The 20,556-nt window shown below is 36.3% G+C and overlaps 4 protein-coding genes across 5 annotated transcripts in view; 3 read left to right on the top strand and 1 right to left on the bottom strand.

Annotated features, from left to right (window-relative positions):
• Positions 1-986: 986 nt before the first annotated feature.
• Positions 987-2,401, top strand: LOC105219632 (uncharacterized). Its single transcript, XM_011195903.3, has 3 exons — positions 987-1,146; positions 1,217-1,397; positions 1,454-2,401. Exons 1-3 carry the CDS (start codon positions 1,092-1,094, stop codon positions 2,349-2,351), a joined length of 1,134 nt encoding a protein of 377 aa, XP_011194205.2. The 5' UTR covers positions 987-1,091; the 3' UTR covers positions 2,352-2,401.
• Positions 2,402-5,615: 3,214 nt separating this feature from the next.
• Positions 5,616-6,997, top strand: LOC105219636 (uncharacterized). Its single transcript, XM_011195908.2, has 2 exons — positions 5,616-6,149; positions 6,215-6,997. The coding sequence occupies exons 1-2, from the start codon at positions 6,095-6,097 to the stop codon at positions 6,994-6,996; spliced, it is 837 nt and encodes a 278-aa protein (XP_011194210.2). The 5' UTR covers positions 5,616-6,094; the 3' UTR covers position 6,997.
• A 1,456-nt stretch (positions 6,998-8,453) lies between these two features.
• On the top strand, positions 8,454-9,099 carry LOC105219633 (uncharacterized). Of its 2 annotated transcripts, none has more exons than XM_011195905.2 (2): positions 8,454-8,617; positions 8,680-9,099. In XM_011195905.2, exons 1-2 carry the CDS (start codon positions 8,533-8,535, stop codon positions 8,913-8,915), a joined length of 321 nt encoding a protein of 106 aa, XP_011194207.2. In that variant the 5' UTR covers positions 8,454-8,532; the 3' UTR covers positions 8,916-9,099. The 2 variants fall into 2 exon arrangements, with proteins under 2 accessions (XP_011194207.2, XP_011194206.2); XM_011195904.2 differs by having other exon boundaries at positions 8,455-8,623.
• Positions 9,100-16,267: 7,168 nt separating this feature from the next.
• LOC105219634 (uncharacterized) overlaps positions 16,268-20,556 on the bottom strand; it is a 50,142-nt gene continuing 45,853 nt past the window's right edge. The window contains exons 2-3 of the mRNA XM_054227428.1: positions 16,785-16,842; positions 16,268-16,719 (exon numbers count right to left, since the gene is read on the bottom strand). Coding sequence (XP_054083403.1) covers positions 16,268-16,719; positions 16,785-16,839 — 507 coding nt within the window. The 5' untranslated portion in view covers positions 16,840-16,842. The remainder of the gene's footprint in view (positions 16,720-16,784; positions 16,843-20,556) is intronic.

Raw genomic sequence — 20,556 nt, 5'->3', positions numbered from 1 at the left:
AATGTTATTTAACAAAGTCGTCTGGGCTTTCCGGGAATAGAACACCGACCAACTTTCTAATGTAAGCAGTTTAATATTCATTTGCAGACTATAAATATGGTCTACAAATCATAAGTCATAAACTGTAGGAACATCTCTGATGTTAGTCTTTTATATGATATAATCAACATTTAAACCATAGTCATACTCATTCGATTACTTCCCATTGATTCTAATTTAGACGCTTACACAGCCTTTAAATAGATCACTGAAGGGTTGAAGAAGTTGTTGAAAATACGTGTGACTTTCCCTGATATGTACAGTTGGAACATATAATAACTTCTTAAATAACCCTTATACATAACACTATAAGATAACTGTAATAAAGAAAGATAATCGATCTGTTAGAATTTCCAAGAATATTGATTCACCTTCAGCGACAAACTTAAACTGTTACGAAGCGGGTAAAGAAACACTAAAACGATTGAAAAAGGTACGTAGATATCTTTAGAGCCCTAAGTTCAGAGCGAAAGAAACTATATACAATTATAACGTATGTATCAACAGATTACGAGGGTCCTGATAATTATGAAAATAGGTTAACTCAATGCCCGTTGAGTTCTTTCACGGTTTATTTTCCGTCAGCTTGTGTATTTATATGGCGGGATCTAAATCACGCTTTGTTATTTCTAAGCTTGACTGTTAGAGCATTTGACCTCATGTCAATTTGAGTTCGTTAAGATTACGCATATTCTCTGGAGTTCCATTTCCTCTATATTATAAAACGGTTGGGTACCGCTGCCGCAGACAATCTGAGTATGACGACGTGTATTTGTTGGATCCCAAATGCGAGTACCATTGTTTTGTTGTTTATTCAAATGTTGCATTATGCAGCCGAAGTTTAGCTTCTTGCAATGAAATTCGGTTAAATGTTTACAAAGTGTGTACTGCTAAAGCCTATTTTCAATAACAACATGCTGTTGTACTGTTATAATTACAAATGATTTATATTCTAATATAATTCCACACAAATTTCGCTATAAATTTCGTGCACTTCGAAATAATCGACAGTTTGCTTCAAAGAACGTTACGCAGTCGAGGAGATATACAAAATGCGGGTGCTAACATTACTACTGTTCTTAGCAGTAATTATCCTGATTTCTAACGGTATGTCACAGCTCTGCAACAAAATGTATTCCTAGTGTAATATTCATTAAAAAAATTTTGAGATTTGTAGCGGCTCCACCCAAAAAGCGCAGAGCAAACAATGCAGTTAGTGCGCCAAAACGTCCTTTTAAATCAGCAGCTGGAAGACAAAATTCTGCAGCAGCAAGAGCTTTTTCTGGCCCAAAAAGCGCTAAAAGCAAACAGTTTAAGAAAGCAACAGGACCCAACAATCGTCGCTCATTGCAAAAACGGTAAATTTATCAAGTTAAAAATAAAAATAAAACCCGTAAGAATACATTATTTATAGCAACGGTTCCGGATCGTCTAATAACGGTAATGCTCGACGTCCAGCAGCCGCAAGATCACGGATTGGCAGTAAGAAGTCTCGTCCGAACCCTGCTAACAACAAAAGACGTGGTCCTGGCGCAATAAATCGCAATAGGCGAGCGAATAGGCCATCATTTCCTGAAACCCCTGATGATGCACTACTGGGCGATGATGAGCAGTATTTGGATGAACTTCCTGATAATAACGTATCTTTCGATCTGCCCGAGTATAAGGATTCTATTGGTAATAAACCCCGTGGTCCGAAAACTTCTACTAATAGAACTTCCAGAGGCTCAAATAATGAGTTATTTGATGACTTAATTCTCGATGACGATTTTTTTGGTAATATCACTGATTATGATGATCTCAGTGAGCTTGTAGGGAAATATAATGCATCAAATGATGCGTTCCTTAAAGGCTTAAATTTATATGACGGTGAAGAGAACGGTGGTAAAACAAATGTCAGTGATGTCAGTAGAAAGAGTGTAGCTGATTTGAGTGAGAAACAATTCAATGAATTGCTTAAAAATATGAGTGTAGAGTTTGATAGCGTGGAAGGCATTGACGCCGTCGATGATGGTACGCAGAACGTCGAGGAGGGCAAGAAGACTGAGGTGGACAAACCTCCAGCTGAATCAGGAGCTGAGGAAGCTAGCGTTGAAAAAAATATTGATGATGAGAGTGGCAAAAATAATAATAAAACAGTCGGAGAGGAAGGTTCTGCAAAGGTCCAGAAGCCTAGTGATGAATCAAGTGACACTCAGCCAACTGGGAAGATTTCAGATGAAAAGGACTATGATTTTGATGATTTAGGTGAAGAAGAACTTCCCGAAGGCGATTATGAGGGGTATGATGAAGACGATGATAAAAAAGTATAAGTGTGTGTTGGTAATTAAGTGCGTATAGAACATATTTTTTAAAGTCTATAATTATTAAATATTATAATTAACTGAAATAAAATTGTATACGTCATATATATATGTCATTTAAAGTCTGCACAGAGTTTGGTAAAAGCGAGTTTGATGTGTCAACAGTTCGTAAAGTATAAACGAATACCATTATGTTTCATATAAGCCATTTGTTATGTTACCCATTTGCAAATTCCTCTGAAGAAGATGATTGTTCTTAGAACATCCATACATACAAAGGCATGTTATATTTATTTTACTATCATTATACAAATATCGGAGTATATACACAACTGCAAATTTCTTGCACAAACTGTGCTAATATTTTTGGAATAAAGAAAATATTTATTATGCGAAATGCTTCCTTAAGTAAAGTATGCAACACAGTACAAAAACACTCTCTTGATCCAAAAAAGTTCTGCACGAAAAAATAAAATATTATATGTTGAATTTTAATAAAATTGTTCGACCACATTTAAAAGTATTCCTCAATAAAGGGATATCCCCAAAACTTTTTTTTCAAAATTCCTGCCACACTTAGCGATACCGTCTATAATTTGTACAAAAAACTCGATGAAATACTTTAATCAATATTTTTTTTTTGTTTTTTGGACCTACTGGGTTCCCAATTTTTAAAAATAGTCTGACAGTGCAAAACAAACTGAATAACTACTTGTAATTGAAATAGTTCGGACTGTAGAATATCAGACTCCTTGGACATGAATCTATCTTAGATGATGACTCATAGAGAAACAAGTTCGCCCATTACAACCCAATGCCTAAGGATCGACGATAACTTCCAAGTTAAATTCCCTTTCAGGAGAGCGTGAAGAAGAAGACGTGTGGCAGATATAATCCTCTTTTTACAATTTATTCCGAGGAGATTAGCGTCTCTCCTTGAGTACCTTCAATAGGCTTGTATATGCCTGTATACAAGTAGAACATAAACATTCTCGAATCGTCTGACTGCACAGTGGTTCAGCTTGTATGAAGGCGCGGTCGTAAATACTTCCCGTTGAGATATCGCTATGAAATTTTCACCAAAATTCTAGAAAAATATTTTAAATATATATTAAAAAAATTCGCCCCTTCGGACTACTAGGTCCTATAGCTCCCATAGAACAGTAATTGCTATTATATGGCAATGATGTGCAAAAATACTTCTCATGGCCATGGTTGGAGCGTCAAAACTTTCAGTAAGGCTTAGGAAAAAAAGTTAAGAAAGCGTGAAAAAAGATGAACATGATTTGCCGTTATAGTTTCCCTCATCCAACCCCCATATTCCACCTATAAGAATAATATCATATAAAAAATTAATGCAGGGAAAAAGCAAATTATCAACCAATTTAGTGCAGTTCACTTTTGCACTGCCATTCAACAGCCATTATAATTAGAACAAAAACTTTTAATGTATCCTCTAGTAAACCGTACACAGATTGAAATAAAGACGATTTATCCTTGTTTCCAAGCTTCCTTAGCCCAATTATGATGAGTTTGAACTTAAAAATAGTTAATTCAAAGTTCATTATTATTTTGACGATTGCAAATACATCCGCAACTTTCCGCACCCAACTTTAACACTTTTATTACCTTAAGACTCTGCTAAATACTATATGAAATACAATTAAAGGGGGATCGCGGGGGAACACAATTAAAACTTTATGTAAACACATTGAAGACGCAGAAAAAATATCCAAAAAAATATAGGTGATATAAAACACTAATTTCACAAAAAATACAAATATCGTTAGTCTTAATTAATTTCACAAGTTAAAGTAAATACCTTTAGCTTCAAAATCCATTAAAAATAATCTTGATTCGTTAACCTGAACAATTACCAGAACAAATGGAAGTCCTTTATTTCTGCGAAATTAAAAAAAAAATTCTGATGTGCTTTAAAAAAAATCCGGTTGTTCATGCATTTAACTCTATTTTTAGAAAGTACCATTAGATTTTCACGAAAACCCGATTTGCAAATGGGAAGTGTGGACAATTTAGAGGTCATCGGTATACATTTTGTCGAAAAATCATGAGATGGATTTTTTGATTTTTGGCCTAGGGCGGAACCACTGTGGACTGTCAAAACGGAGCTAAATACTTAAGAAGGAAATAGCTACGTCTCTCAGTTGAACGAGTTGGCGAAGAAACGTGAATTTTTTGATGAATCTGATGGAGGAATGTTCATTGGGGCATATCAGGAAGGGGATTCAGAGAAAATACTTAAAAGTGATGGTTAGATTCTGAGACATGCTTTAAAGCCAAGGAAGGCCAAGGTTTATCAAATAAGTTTCAGCGCGATAAAAAGTCATTCTAAATCACTCCTTAATAAAAGATTTCCCAATCCACTGAATGAGTTCTCCCGGCAGTAAGCTTGTAGCTTGTATTTCGTGTTCAATTAGCATTGCAAAATATTTTTTAAATTGACTGCTTTCTCGTCCACTTTCAGTCGCTAGCGATCCTATGAGATTTTTTCAAATTTTCCGGCTCAGAGAATAGATGGTCCCTGGGATATCCGACCTTGTTTGATCTTAACTGTAACAAGTAAAGAAGGGCTAAGTTCGGGTGTAACCGAACATTTTATACTCTCGCAATTTATTTAATTAACTTTATTTATATTATATAATACACAATTTGACCCACATATTCGTCATATATATTGTATAAAGTCCATTGAAAGTTGGAAACCCTAATATTAGATTAGAAGTACCAAGGTCCTCATGTTCGATATATGGAGCCTTGACAACCTATGGTCCGATTTCGGTGATTTTTATGGGGCTGCCACACTATAAACGTAGTATTTGTGCAAAGTTCTCCATCGATATCTTCACTAGTGCTTACTTCATATATTGTAAAGTTAACGATTCAGATCGTCTTCAAAGTTCTGGTATATAGGAAGTAGGCGTGGTTGTGAAGCGATTTGGCCTATTTTCACAACGTATCATTGGGATGTAAAGAAACTATTAAAAACCAAGTTTCATTGAAATCGGTCGAGTAGTTCCTGAGATATGTTTTTTGAGCCGTAGAGTTTTTTGAGCTTAGTTATGGCACTTTATGTGTTTTCGGTTTTCGCCATTTTGTGGGCGTGGCAGTGGTCCGATTTCGTTGATTTTCGAACTTAACCTTCTTATGGTGCCAAGGAACACGTGTTCCAAGTTTCATTAAGATATCTCAATTTTTACTCAAGTTAGAGCTTGTACGGACGGACGGACAGACGGACGGACAGACAGACATCCGGATTTGAACTTTTCTCGTCACCCTGATCATTTTGATATATATATAACCCTATATCTTACTCGTTTAGTTTTAGGACTTACAACCAACCGTTATATGGACAAAACTATAATACTCTCGTAGCAACTTTGTTGCGAGAGTATAAAAAACGAAAAACTCGAGATTTCAAAGTAGAATATAACTCTGATTTAGTCGATTTTATACTATATGGACGGGTCTTAGGGTCAGATGAACTGAAGTTAGAGAACCGATGGTGGGATTATTCCAAGATTCCGGGATCGACCGATCATATACGAAAGATCAAGTCAGGCAATAATCATATTATTTTTTTTCCTTGTTGCATACTATAAATTCCAACTACCACATTACTATTTGCTTTTTTAACAAAGCAAATATTTGTGTCAAAGTTCTGTTATAAAACCCCGGGATTTCTATAAAACAAGAATAGTTTGTTTTTATTTCAGTTACTGATCGTTTAAAAAATGAGAATTTTCATAATTTTATTGGGTTTAGCAGCAATCGCATTACTCTGTGATGGTATGGAAGACTTGTCTTTTCTTATTATTAAACACAAATTAATTTCTATTAATAATTAAATATAGCCGCTGCTGTGCAAAGAAAGCCAAACAACAACAATGCACCTGCACAAAAACGTCCAAACCAAGCTGGCAAAGTGAATGCCCGCGCCCCAGCAGCTGCAGGGGGTAATAAGAAAAAAGTTGGACCTCAAGGACAAGTACGCAAACCAGCTGCCCCGAAAGTTGTAGCTAAACCAGCGCAACCTGTCAAGAAACCTGCTGTCAATCCAGCAACAAAGCCAAAACCAGCACAAAGACCGAATGGAGGTGTTAAAAAACCACAAAATCCAGTGAAAAAAGGAAATCAAAATGCTGGTGCTAAGCCACAGCAGCCAAACCGTAAGGGCGCTGGCGTACGTCGACGCCGCAGAAAGAATGCTGGCGTCGCTGCAGGCGGTAAAAAGCTAAAGAGGAGAAGGAAAGTCGGTCAAGCTGGCAAACCAGGCCAAGTCGGCAAAACGGGTGGTGCGGGTAAGCAAAAACCTGTTGGTAATAATAATAATGGTGGCGTTAAAAATGGCGAAGACTTAGAGGCTGGTGGTGCCGAGGACGAGGAAGAAGTTGAAGAAGACACTGTTGATGAGGAGGCACCATTAGAATATGGTGAAGAAGAAGATGGTGAAGCTGAAGAAGGACAAGGTGAAGAAGGAGAAGGTGAAGAAGTTGAATATGAATATGAGGACGATGAAGAAGGTGCATCGGAAAATGGTGACGAAAATAATGCCGATGGTGGAATTGAAAACGATAACGCAGCGGGTGAAGGCGATGAGTATGAATATTACTATAGCTCTGAATACGATGAATAGTCTAAAAAGTGATTCGTTTAAATAGAAAAATGTCTAAAATTTCTTTTTTAAAAAACCTACATACATATCTATTTTTATTGAATATACTAAAACTGCTTGGTACAACTTAAAAATAATCTCTTTTTCTGTAAAAGTACTATCCATACATTTAATGTCAGTAAAGTTTCATATACATACGTGATCACCGTTTCTTAGAAACAGTTTATAAGTGATGTTTTCCGATCGGGTATTTGAACCTAGGTTCACAATCACTATTTTGAAGTCCAACTTGTTCAATATATAAAATATCGAAAATTTGCAAATACTTTTCAAGGCCCCAGTTATCGAACATGAGGAACTCGAAGTTTGCGGCTAATTTTTTATTGAAAATATCGGTGAATCTCTCAGATATTCAAAAGTTATATCTAATCAAACCAAAAATGAAAATAAGGTCAATATTTCCTCTAGCCCCCATATACCTATATATTCGGATTTCAAACTTCCTTACTTGTTTTAATAAGCGTCTTCTCTTTGATATTTTCTTTAATATGACAGTTCTATGATTCTAGCTATCAAAGTGAAGGTAGTAGTTGGTTATGAAGATTAGTTTTCTATCATAATCGGGTAGATGGTAAAAATCGTTCGTCGAGAGAGAGATTTAGAGCGAAGTCCAGACGCTGAACCCAATTTTCGACGGTTTCCAAGCATAAATCGGCCGATACTGCTGCAATTTAACGTTCGAAGTTCATCAATCGATGCTGGACCATTTCGTGAGATAATACGTGCACCAAACTTGGTTTTCAATAAATCGATTGTGACATTCGCTGTGTGCTTTGTGGTCCAGTCCTGTTGGAACCATATATTGTCTAAGTCTATATCCTTCAATACGGACCAATGAAGCCGTCGGGCTCTAAACCGAATGAAACCGTAATTTTTTCGGTATGCAATGGTGACTCATGGAGGGCGTGTGAATTGCTGCCTGACCAATAAGGCATATTTTGCGTGGCGTCTATTGTCTCTATCGGTCTACTTTTTTAGAGTCCCTTTTGAAAAACTCTTTACAAAGGTGTTGATTTTTTTATTTACAAAATTAGGCAGCGATCACTTCCAATTCATTCACTGTTCAGCAAAGCTTAGATGAATCATTAATCTCTTTCCAAATTAACGAAGGAATTAGTTAGCAAAGATCCTGATGAATCCAAGTGATGTTTGGCTTGCCTCTGTATCATTGTAATGTTATTTGTTTGTCCTCCATATCATTTTCAAACGTTGGTACAGTAGAAATTATATTCGGAATTGCAACGCAATGGGTTGTCGGTTTTATCAGGTATTCAAGGTGACGTTGACTGTACAAGTGTTTCTGATTTCATTGAGAAAGTTCAAGGACTTGAGTTACTCTGCAAACAGCTATCAAAATATTTATTAAAGCTTGTAGTAAAGTCTACAAATATATATTTATAAGTAACTCTACATATGGCTGCATATTTTCCGATCAGTATTTGATGTGCTTCAGCCAATATCTGCAACGCACTCAACGACTGACTTTAACAGTGGAATATGCAAAAATCAGCGTGTCCATATTGGAGCCGAGGTCTGAAGCTTGGCATTATATTTCTCGTTTGTTGGGCAATTGTAATACTTTGTGAGTGTAAGTTAAAATTTGTGCGAAAAGTAGAAAACATAATTTATTCTTTATACCTTTAGTGTCCAATCATTATCTCATACCGACGCCGTTGTCTGTATTTCATGAAGATATGCTGCCAACAGTTCTATCACAAAACAATGCGGTAGTTTTCGCAAAAAGTGTGGAAGCTACTACACTTCGGCAGTTTACTGAGGACCAAAATATTACATTAGAACAAGAAAGTGTGACTCAAGTCAATAGTACGTCAGCAGTGAAAGGTTTACTAAACATACTGAATAGCACACAAGTTAATTAAAAGTTAGCAGTATCAATATAACGAAGAAAATTACTACAGATGTGGACCTACATATATGGGCGATAAGGAAACTGTTTCGAGTGGCATTATGCTTAGTACAATACGACTGACGGGTAATAATGTAGAAATAATGATGAAAGTATGATACTTCTGTGATTTTTTCAATAAAGTAGTATTTTTTATACTAAGAGTGTTTTATTTTTGTTTCTGATTAATATTTTTAGTTTAGCTTTAAGTAAAATAAATATTTTGTTCCCTTTATAGCGACCTATTTCACAAACTATAACCCAAATAGTTTTTTATTTTTAAAACAGATTCGAGTTAATTTATCTTTGTATATTTCTATTAATCCGATTTTACAATTGGTTTCTACTTATATATTATATTATTTGGGTTCCAACATTTATGACATTTCACCTAACCTTTGCATTTTGACATTCGAAAATTACCATTTAAAAAATACCATTTACCAACCAAAAAATAAATTTGGTAATTCTGTCATGAAAGAGCTGGCGGTCTTTTAAAAATTCGGGTTCGTTTCGGTTCCGTAGTTCCGACTCCGAAAATGGACATTTCACTCTCCACTCACATTACACTTACTTTTTCCATTTCCTAATTAAATCGTAACGTTAACGAACCAACAAACCCCATAGTACATGGATGCATTTAGTATTAATTACCTAATTTTTCAATTCACCAGCTCGTTTAGATCATATCAATAGATAATTCAAAACAGACACATTAAGAGTTCTTTGTCATATCATCCGTTCACGTACAGGCCGATCACGCATATTTGGGATTGGGATTGAACCCAAAAACAAGGTCACAAGACAATACTGTACGTTCACTGAGATAAGTTGCAACTCTTGGAAAACATGCTGCGATAAATTAGTAGCCTTTCATTAGCGCCATCAACAACCTGAACTGTTCTTTCACTGATGATGCTTTACTTGATAGATATATGCAAAAAATCCGGTAAAAGTTCCGCTGTAACCGAGCACTATATACTCTCGCAATTTATTTATTTACTGTCATTAAGTTAACATACAAATCCACGGCATAAAGTCCACTAGAATAACGAAATTAATTATATATAGTATATGAGGGCTGAGGTCATTCCTGGATTGATTTTAACTATTTTTACCACCAAACTTTTACGTTCACTAAATTTTGCTAAGATATCTCATATGTATGTATGTGATTGGCGTTGCAACCGTTTAGCCGGTTATAGCCGAATCGACGATAGTGCGCCACCTGTCTCTCTCCTTCGCAGTTCGGCGCCAGTTGGAGATCCCAAGTGTAACCAGGTCGCTCTCCACCTGGTCCCTCCAACGGAGTGGAGGCCTTCCCCTTCCTCGGCTTCCTCCGGCGGGTACTGCATCGAACACTTTCAGGGCTGGAGTGTTTTCGTCCATTCGGACAACATGACCTAGCCAGCGTAGCCGCTGTCTTTTTATTCGCTGAACTATGTCAATGTCGTCGTATAACACGTACAGCTCATCGTTCCATCGTCTACGGTATTCGCCGTTGCCAATGTTCTGAGGACCATAAATCTTGCGCAAAATTTTCCTCTCGAAAACTCCTAGTGTCGTCTCATCTGATGTTGACATCGTCCAAGCTTCTGCACCGTAAAGCAGGACGGGAATGATAAGCGACTTGTAGAGCTTGATTTTGGTTCGTCGAGAGAGGACTTTACTGTTCAATTGCCTACTCAGTCCAAAGTAGCACCTGTTGGCAAGAGTTATTCTGCGCTGGATTTCGAGGCTGACATTGTTCGTGTTGTTGATGCTGGTTCCCAGGTATACGAAATTATCTACGACCTCAAAGTTATGACTGTCAACAGTGACGTGGGAGCCAAGACGCGAATGCGCCGACTGTTTGTTTGATGACAGGAGATATTTCGTCTTGTCCTCATTCACCTCCAGACCCATTCGCTTCGCCTCCTTATCCATGCGGGAAAAAGCAGAACAAACGGCGCGGTTGTTGCTTCCGATGATATCAATATCATCGGCGTACGCCAGGAGCTGTACACTCTTGTAGAAGATTGTACCTTCTCGGTTTAGCTCTGCAGCTCTTATAATTTTTTCCAGCATCAGGTTAAAGAAGTCGCACGATAGTGAGTCACCTTGTCTGAAACCTCGTTTGGTATCGAACGGCTCGGAGAGGTCCTTCCCAATCATGACGGAGCTTTTGGTGTTGCTCAACGTCAATTTACACAGCCGTATTAGTTTTGCGGGGATACCAAATTCAGACATCGCGGCGTAAAGGCAACTCCTTTTCGTGCTGTCGAAAGCAGCTTTAAAATCGACAAAAAGGTGGTGTGTGTCGATCCTCTTTTCTCGGGTCTTTTCCAAGATTTGGCGCATGGTGAATATCTGGTCAGTTGTCGATTTTCCAGGTCTAAAGCCACACTGATAAGGTCCAATCAGTTTGTTGACAGTGGGCTTTAGTCTTTCACACAATACGCTCGATAGAACCTTGTATGCGATATTTAGGAGGCTGATCCCACGGTAATTGGCGCAGTTTGTGGGATCTCCCTTTTTATGGATTGGGCAGAGCACACTGAGATTCCAATCGTCAGGCATGCTTTCTTCCGACCATATTCTGCAAAGAAGCTGATGCATGCACCTTATCAGTTCTTCGCCGCCGTATTTGAATAGTTCTGCCGGTAATCTATCGGCCCCCGCTGCTTTGTTGTTCTTCAAGCGGGTAATTGCTATTCGAATTTCTTCATGGTCGGGTAATGGAACATCTGTTCCATCGTCATCGATTGGGGGATCGGGTTCGCCATCTCCTGGTGTTGTACTCTCACTGCCATTCAGCAGGTCGGAGAAGTGTTCCCTCCATAATCCCAGTATGCCCTGGACATCGGTTACCAGATTACCACCTTGGTCTCTACATGAGGATGCTCCGGTCTTGAAACCTTCGTTAAGTCGCTTCATTTTTTCATAAAATTTTCGAGCATTCCCTCTGTCTGCCAGCTTCTCAAGCTCTTGGTATTCACGCATTTCGGCCTCTTTCTTTTTTTGTCTGCAAATGCGTCTCGCTTCCCTCTTCAGCTCTCGGTATCTATCCCATCCCGCACGTGTTGTGGTCGTTTGCAATGTTGCGAGGTAGGCAGTCTGTTTTCTCTCCGCTGCGAGACGGCACTCCTCATCGTACCAGCTTGTTTTTTGTCGTTGCCGAAAACCAATTGTTTCGGCTGCAGCGGTACGCAGTGAGTTTGAGATGCCGTTCCACAGTTCCCTTATACCGAGATGCTGATGAGTGCTCTCAGAGAGCAGGAGTGCAAGTCGAGTAGAGTATTTCGTGGCTGTCTGTTGCGATTGCAGCTTTTCGACGTCGAACCTTCCTTGTGTTTGTTGACGGGCATTCTTTGCTGCACAGAGGCGGGTGCGTATCTTCGCTGCGACCAGATAATGGTCCGAGTCTATATTTGGTCCTCGGAGCGTACGCACGTCTAAAACACAGGAGACATGTCTTCCGTCTATCACAACGTGATCGATTTGGTTCCGCGTGTTTCGATCAGGAGACAGCCAAGTAGCTTGATGTATTTTCTTATGCTGGAATCTGGTACTACAGACGACCATATTTCGGGCCCCAGCGAAGTCGATCAGCCTCAGGCCGTTTGGCGATGTTTCGTCATGGAGGCTGAATTTTCCGACTGTTGTGCCAAAGACACCTTCTTTACCCACCCTGGCGTTAAAATCACCAAGCACGACTTTTACATCGTGGCGGGGGCAGCGCTCATAGGTGCGTTCTAGGCGCTCATAGAAAGCATCTTTGGTCACATCGTCCTTCTCTTCCGTTGGGGCGTGGGCGCAAATCAGCGATATGTTGAAGAACCTCGCTTTGATGCGGATTGTGGCTAGACGTTCATCCACCGGGGTGAATGCCAGGACTCTGCGACGGAGTCTCTCTCCCACCACAAATCCAACACCAAATTTGCGCTCCTTTATATGGCCGCTGTAGTAGATGTCACAAGGACCCACCTTCTTCCGTCCTTGTCCCGTTCATCGCACTTCTTGGATGGCGGTGATGTCAGCCTTAAGTCGTATGAGGACATCAACCAGCTGGGCAGAGGCACCTTCCCAATTAAGGGTCCGGACATTCCAGGTGCATGCCCTTATATCATTATCCTTAAAACGTTTGCAGGGGTCGTCATCAAAAGGGGGGTGTCTCATCCGAGGCTTTCGTAGATTTTTCATTGGGGGGTGTTTTTATGTGGTGGGTCCCAAACCCTACGCACAACCGCATAAGCGGGCTTCGCCTTCTCACTTTAGCTCGCCTTCAAACGGATGTCTGTTGGCTACCCAGAGATAGCTTGGTGAGCTGCTTGAACCATGTGGAGAAGAATCGTTTCTGGCCACTCCCAAGTGAGTGACAATCAAAAACTTTCCTCACTTGCGTGAACTTCTACACATGATCCCATCCTCCATATAATAACAGATAATTACGGTATAGTGTTCGCCGTATGTTTAAAAACCCTAATATTAAGTATAAGGTAGCTAGAGGAAGTTATGACCCGATTTTACCAATTTTTGGCACAGAAGAACATTATTAGAATTTCCATCTGAATTTCTTTAAAATATGTGAGACTTTTACTAAGAAAATTAGTAAGTAAATTATTCATTGGAACTGAGGTCTTCATGTTCGATATCAAGTTTATGGTCAGATGAAATTTTAAATTGTATTATATGGGAAGTAGGAGTGGTTGACTACCGATTATGCCATCTTCTATTCGTAAAATCACAGTTTCAAAAAAATATATGCTAAATTTTGTTCAAATCGGTTGAATAGTTTCTGAGATATGGTTTTTGAACCAAAAGTGGACAAAATCACGCACATTTTACATTTTTTTTACTGAGCGCAACTCTTTTCTAAAAACAAACTCATAATAAGCTTTACAAGCATGCCTTTAAGTTTCACCATTCATAAGAGTGTCTACACACAGATCTCTTGTTAAACTAATATACAATCTGTAAAAGTCTTGAACTGAAGAAGTTCTTAATAGAGGCGACATTTTTTGTGCAATTCACGTCAATTTGCCTGTCGCATATTTTTAATTGTTATCAATATCTTTCTTATGCCGCCATCACTGTGACGGAAGTATGCTGCTTACTAAAAGCTCTAATATTCTTTAGCAACATGTTGCTAACAAATGTTGCGCAATTACTTAATATTCACCATATGCTTGCTGGCTCTTTTAAAGTATACTGTTGAACTGTTTATTTTTAATGTATGTTTTGGGAGTCTGCCTACCCAAGTTCGTTTCTCATCTCTTCTGGAGTTTAAAATGTCCAAATTTTAAAATTTACGCAGTTTCCACAAAGGAAGAAAATATTTATGAGTATACATACACTTGTTCATTTGGCAAATAGAAACAATCCAAAAACATGCGCGTATTTGTGACTTCAACTAAGAAACATTTGTAGTTTTTCTTGTTTGTTTCTTGTCTGATAATTCAATTAAATTTTCTTCAAGTTTCTGGTCAATCGAAAGGGACTAAAAGGAAGACAGAGGCGGAGCTCGGATTTTACTAGAGAGTATTCACCAAACTGGGGTGTATTATTTATTAATTTTTGATATTGACTAGCTGTATGTTATATGTAAAAATATATATTTAATTGAAAATAATTTTTTTTTAATAAAAACCCTCAAAATCTCTTTTAAACTACAGTAAAAGCTCCTTATTCGCGCTTCCTTTATTCGCGTTTCACTATTCGCGGATTATAAAAATGAGACCCAATTTCTATATTCGCGAGTAAAATTTTTTTTATTCGCGGATCTAATAAGTACATACATAATAATAAAATTATTCCAATAGGTATCCAATTCAATATTCTTGTCAAATGGACTAATAAAAAAGTAAAGTAGATCTTATTACAAGAAAATGTTAAATATTCCACTATTTTCGCAATATTTATGAACTTTTGGTAATATTTCCATATAGAAGGGGCTCACATGGAACTGAACACGACCTATTGAATAAAAGGTTTCAACAAGCACTGGAAACGTGACATTTAATTTGAAAAATCTTAGTGAAGCCATTCTTAAAGGCAAATGAGCTCTTCGATTTCTTTATGAACATTGATCCGTCTATGGAACGAAGTCTAATTTTTAAGAGACAAATTGCTAATGCGACTGCTGTGTATCAGTCTGAATTGAAGGAGCTTTTGAAAACTGCTAAGCAAGATAAAATCACAAAATACTTCAAACCATTGTTAAAAAACTTCAATTAAATCATTTTTTTACATACTTATTGGTTTTTTTTTTGTCACTTAGGAACATATCCCCAATAATCCCATATAAATTACCATCCCGTATTCACGGTTCTGTATTCGCGGCTTATTTATGGAACATATACCCCGCGAATAAAGAGCTTTTACTGTATTTTAGTTTTTATCGAGATATTGACAAAATATTGAAATCAGTTAAAAATTCTCATAACTGGCATATACAGTCTATGAGAATATTCCTCTGGCTGCCTTAAAACCAGTAAGTCAGGAAGACAACATTTTAGAAGATATCTCAGTAACATTTGCTTACAATGTTTCACTTAGCATATTGTTATTCAGGACCTATAATAAATCCATTGCTCGAACTTCCATACATCGGTTAATATGTATCACACCTTTATTAAATGAAGTGGGCTGGTCTCTGTGGAAAATATATAATCGATCCATCTATTCCTCTAGGTCCCATATTCCGATTGTGAATATTTCCTTTTGACTCTCCCACTCTCTGTCTATTGTTGTGTAATTTCAACTGTTTTTAAACTAAAATATGAGTGGGGGATAGTAATATGAACAGCTCGGTACAATATCTTCAAAGGAAATAGAATAACAAAATGACTAAGCTTCATCTGCTATTTCTAATGGACGATGACTTAGTAACGGTAGAAACTATTGAACTCGCTTACTGGATTTTAGCGTCAAACAATCGAAAAATCAAAGCAGATGAGTCATGAGAAGATATATGTACATATCGCATTTCTCCTTTTGGTTTCAACGATATGATAAAAACGAACAATCTTAGTTTAGAATCTGCATCAACTAGTAGGAACTAGTAGGAAGTTACATAAAACATATATAATGAGTATATATACATATTATCATCGTATAAGGTTGACCATACTTTCCCTGTGGACTATTGCATATGATAATTCTCAGTCAAAACTCTCATATTCTAACAACTTCAAATTTTATACTTACATATTTTACAATAAAACTCCGTTTTTAATATTTTTAAATAATTTTAATAATTTATTATAAATTAAAGATACATATTTCCTTATATAATTATACATATATTATAATTAACGAAAAAGATCAAGTCTGAAAATAAGCTTTCTAACTACCATATTCTGATATTTCGACTGGAGCCTGTGTTGCAGACTCACCGGCATCGGAATCAATTGGTATTTCGGTAGCTACAACAGTCGAGTTTTCATTGTCAAGTGCATCAGTTGTCTCATTAGATTCCACTGATTCGGTAGTTGAGTCGTTATCTTCTTTATGCTCTTCACAATCGTTTGGTTTCACCGATGACAGCAGTTTGGTTAGTATGGCGATTAACTTATGAAAGAAACCCAGTTCACCAGGTATAGGACTGATGATGCCCGCGACGGGATTTAAATCTGAAGAAATATCGACTGGTTCAGCGTCATTTTTATTAACTTGTATGGCATCTATGACGGGATCTATGTTTGCATTTGGTAATATATCGCTCACTTCATTGACACCTTCGTCGGCCTGTTGAAACGGTTCGCCAAGTTCCGTTATTAGGCCACAAAATGAACAGCCTATGATGTTAGTTGGAAATTATAAGGTTTTAACTAATATTTTTAAATTTTTTTGCTGTACTTACCTAAACACGAAATAGCTATAAGTGCGTACAAAGCTGTAACTGCGTGTGCTCTCATTTTAATGGTATGATATGTAGTTCTTTTGGAAGTCATAGAGTTTTTGATTAAGGTCATGGACTGTTTTAAACTTTTATACGAAAAAAGCTCTGTGCTCAGCGTAAACACTTCTATGGAAGATTTTTTGCTTACGTCAATTAATTTCAACAGCTGTAAATAATATAAAACTAATATTTTTGTTGGGCAAATAAACTAAAAAAAACATGTAATGCGTTTTAATTTAGTTACAATTGACTCATATAGTATCTAATGGTTAGTTTTCAATTAAAGTAGTTTTGGTAAACATTCTTATTATGTAAATTTGTCTAGAACTGTATTCATAAAATAGATGACTGTACTAAGTAAATAAATATATTTGTTTGCTAAAAGTTAGAAGTGTGAAAATATTGTTGTTTTCCTTTTTCTTTACTTTTATTTAAAGAATTTTGGGTGTGTGTTTATTTTTATTTTAATTAATAAAGAACAGAAGAGTGTTTTAAGTCAATTCTTTATGTCTTCTCCAGCAAACATATTCGAAGTTATATGTATATTATATAATATTATATTGAACTATGCCGATCTACTAAGGAGTTAGTTGAGTTTCAAATATTGAAAACAAGCGTATTTTTACCATTTTTTTAACATATATAGTATAATCATATATTTCATTTAAATAATTCAGCAAATCAAGGATACATTTTTAAACAGTATTTTGTGAAATTTTTATTCAAAAAGTTTAAAAACTCAGCCATTGATAACTCATCTCCCTTAACATTTAAAAGAAGAAAAAGCGTTAACTTCGGCTTTACTGAAGCTAATATACCCTTCACAGGTGCATTTCTTTTAGTAACTATATAATTTTTTCGGAGCTTAAATTATTTCTATGAACAATAGCTCACACCAACTTTCGTGAAGATATGTAGTAAAATGCGGAAGTTTTCCATACAAGCCCTTGATTCCGATCGTTCGGTTTGTATGGCAGCTATATGCTATAGTGACCGATCTGAAAAATTTTTTCGGAGATTAAATTATTTCTATGAACAATAACTCACCCCAAATTTCGTGAAGATATGTAGTAAAATGCGGAAGTTTTCCATACAAGCCCTTGATTCCGATCGTTCAGTTTGTATGACAGCTATATGCTATAGTGAACCGATCTGAAAAATTTTTTCGGAGATTAAATTATTTCTATGAACAATAACTCACACGAAATTTCGTGAAGATATGTAGTAAAATGCGGAAGTTTTCCATACAAGCCCTTGATTACGATCGTTCAGTTTGTATGACAGCTATATGCTATAGTGACCGATCTGAACAATTTTTTCGGAGATTAAATTATTTCTATGAACAATAACTCACACCAAATTTCGTGAAGATATGTAGTAAAATGAGGAAGTTTTCCATACAAGCCCTTGATTCCGATCGTTCAGTTTGTATGGCAGCTATATGATATAGTGATCCGATATCGGCAGTTCCGACAAATGAGCAGCTTCTTGAAGAGAAAATAACATCTGCAAAATTTCAAAACGATATCTTAAAAACTGAAGGACTAGTTCGTATATACAGACGGACATGGCTAAATCGACTCAGCTCAACATACTGATCATTTATATATATACCTTATAGGGTCTCCGACGCTTCCTTCTGGGTGTTACAAACATCGTGACAAACTTAATATACCCTCTCTGTTCAGAGTATAAAAATGGCTCTTGCCGTGGTCAGCATCACCCATTATTGGCTCATCTAAATCAATAAACCAAATATATTTCGATAGTACATGGATAAATCTAGTTAATGTACAAAGGAAAAAAGAAAATATTAAAATTTGAATTTTTGACACTTTTAACAAAAAGAATCACATTTTTGGTAAAATTTTCGCTATATATTGGTCGGAAAAAATTTATTATTTTTCATGATATTTCATGATGTGTGCAAAATAATAACGAAATCGCTTTTTAACATTTCGAGAAATCGAAAAAGCCTTGATATAAACTCGTTTTAAGTTTTACATTCAACTGATGTGGCTTGATGGAGGGAACTTCGAAAAGGTCTATCTCTATTGATTATTTGGATACCATTTTGAACATGTTATACTATTTAATAAGACAAATATTTTTTTCTTCAAATTTTGAAATATTTAAACTCTCTCCTTGAGACACCCCCTAAAAGCTGTTAGATTATCTTTGATGTCTTCTCATACTACAAACCTACTCGAAGTTTTGATATTGCCTGTGGAGGCATATGGGGATTTGAATCGCCAAACTATTGGCGATCTAATTAATAATCGCCATATTGAATATATTTATATTATGTGATCTAAATTTTCTACCGTTGGTAGTTGTTCTGTAGTAGTTATATAGGTGGAAAATATAATTCTCGTCTTTCGTTGTTGCTTCCATATTATATTCTGTAATCTAATTTTCTCGACTGAAGTTGTTGGGACCATGCTTCAGTACACAGTTCAGGTGGGTCATTAAAGAAATGTGATTTTGTTGTAAAGATTTACATTGAAAGTAATGAATGTCTTGGGGAACTCGTGAAACTTGAAAAATATGATACGATATCCAAAATGTACCATAGAATTTAACTTCATTGTATAAAATCCACTCGAAGGTTTACATAGCCTGTAGAATGGAGACCGCTATTCGTATCACGTTTTGTCATCACTTTGTTTTTTTCAGAACGAGGAGTGTTGTCTTACATTGCGTCGTTATTTCGCACACCACTACACTTATGATGAAACCTGGATATACTTATTAGCCTTCCCTCATAAAGCTCTCGCCTTGAGAACGAAATTTCTAAAATATTTACATATTATTTTGTTATATGTGCATAAATCTTCAAATCTCCTAGAATAATAAAATAAACCCAAGTCTGCTTGAGAAAAGTTACAGTGTTCTACAACCTTGGAAGAGAATTATCAACAATCAGCCTATCAATCTTCCCTATTTGACCTCGACGCATCCGTTAAAAAGGATTCTTTTGTAACTATCCTAGTATTATTTAAAATTAGTTAGTTAGGTTAATAACGACATTCCACAGACCTATTGCATCAGAAAATATGAAAAAAATATTGTTTGGCAATTTTTTTTTTTTATTTTAGAGATTAGATGACGAATCGCGTTATTCTTAGAATCACAAATACTACATTAAACAAAATATTTATTATACACGTATTCGTTATTATTTAGAACTACAAATAATTTTGTATGGACAAGTGTTTTTTGCCAAATGAAATATACATATATATATTTCTTATTTTACGGAAGGTGAATGTTATGGTTATTTGTGATTATATATAAATCTTCTTAAAAGGGTGGTACGTATTTCTTAAGGTAATCCATCTTTCAATGGGAAATTTCACGAACCATAATTCAAGAAGCATATTAAAAGTTGATAAACTGTTTTTTGGCCGAGTCATGACATATCGTTAAAGCTCTGTGAGTCTTTCGGAGGTATATCATTGTTTTAAAATATAATGGAAAGTTTATTCTCTGGGTTATTAAATGAACTCAAGCGTGTTGTGATAATACGAATATATTGATCACATCTGCTTGATCAAGCTTTATCATAAATAGGTCTTTCAATACTGAACACTGTTCAATTTTTTTAGAAAGGATTTTAGAAGAAATTTAGCTTTTTCTAGAATTCTTTAAAGTGTATGTCTTGTGTCCTAATTGAAATCACAATTGAAAGAATTATGTAGATTTTTACAATTACTATTGAAAAATTATTTCA

Source organism: Zeugodacus cucurbitae, chromosome 3 (genome assembly GCF_028554725.1).
Source record: "Zeugodacus cucurbitae isolate PBARC_wt_2022May chromosome 3, idZeuCucr1.2, whole genome shotgun sequence".
Taxonomy (NCBI): domain Eukaryota; kingdom Metazoa; phylum Arthropoda; class Insecta; order Diptera; family Tephritidae; genus Zeugodacus; species Zeugodacus cucurbitae.
This window is presented reverse-complemented; position numbering and strand designations above follow the sequence as displayed.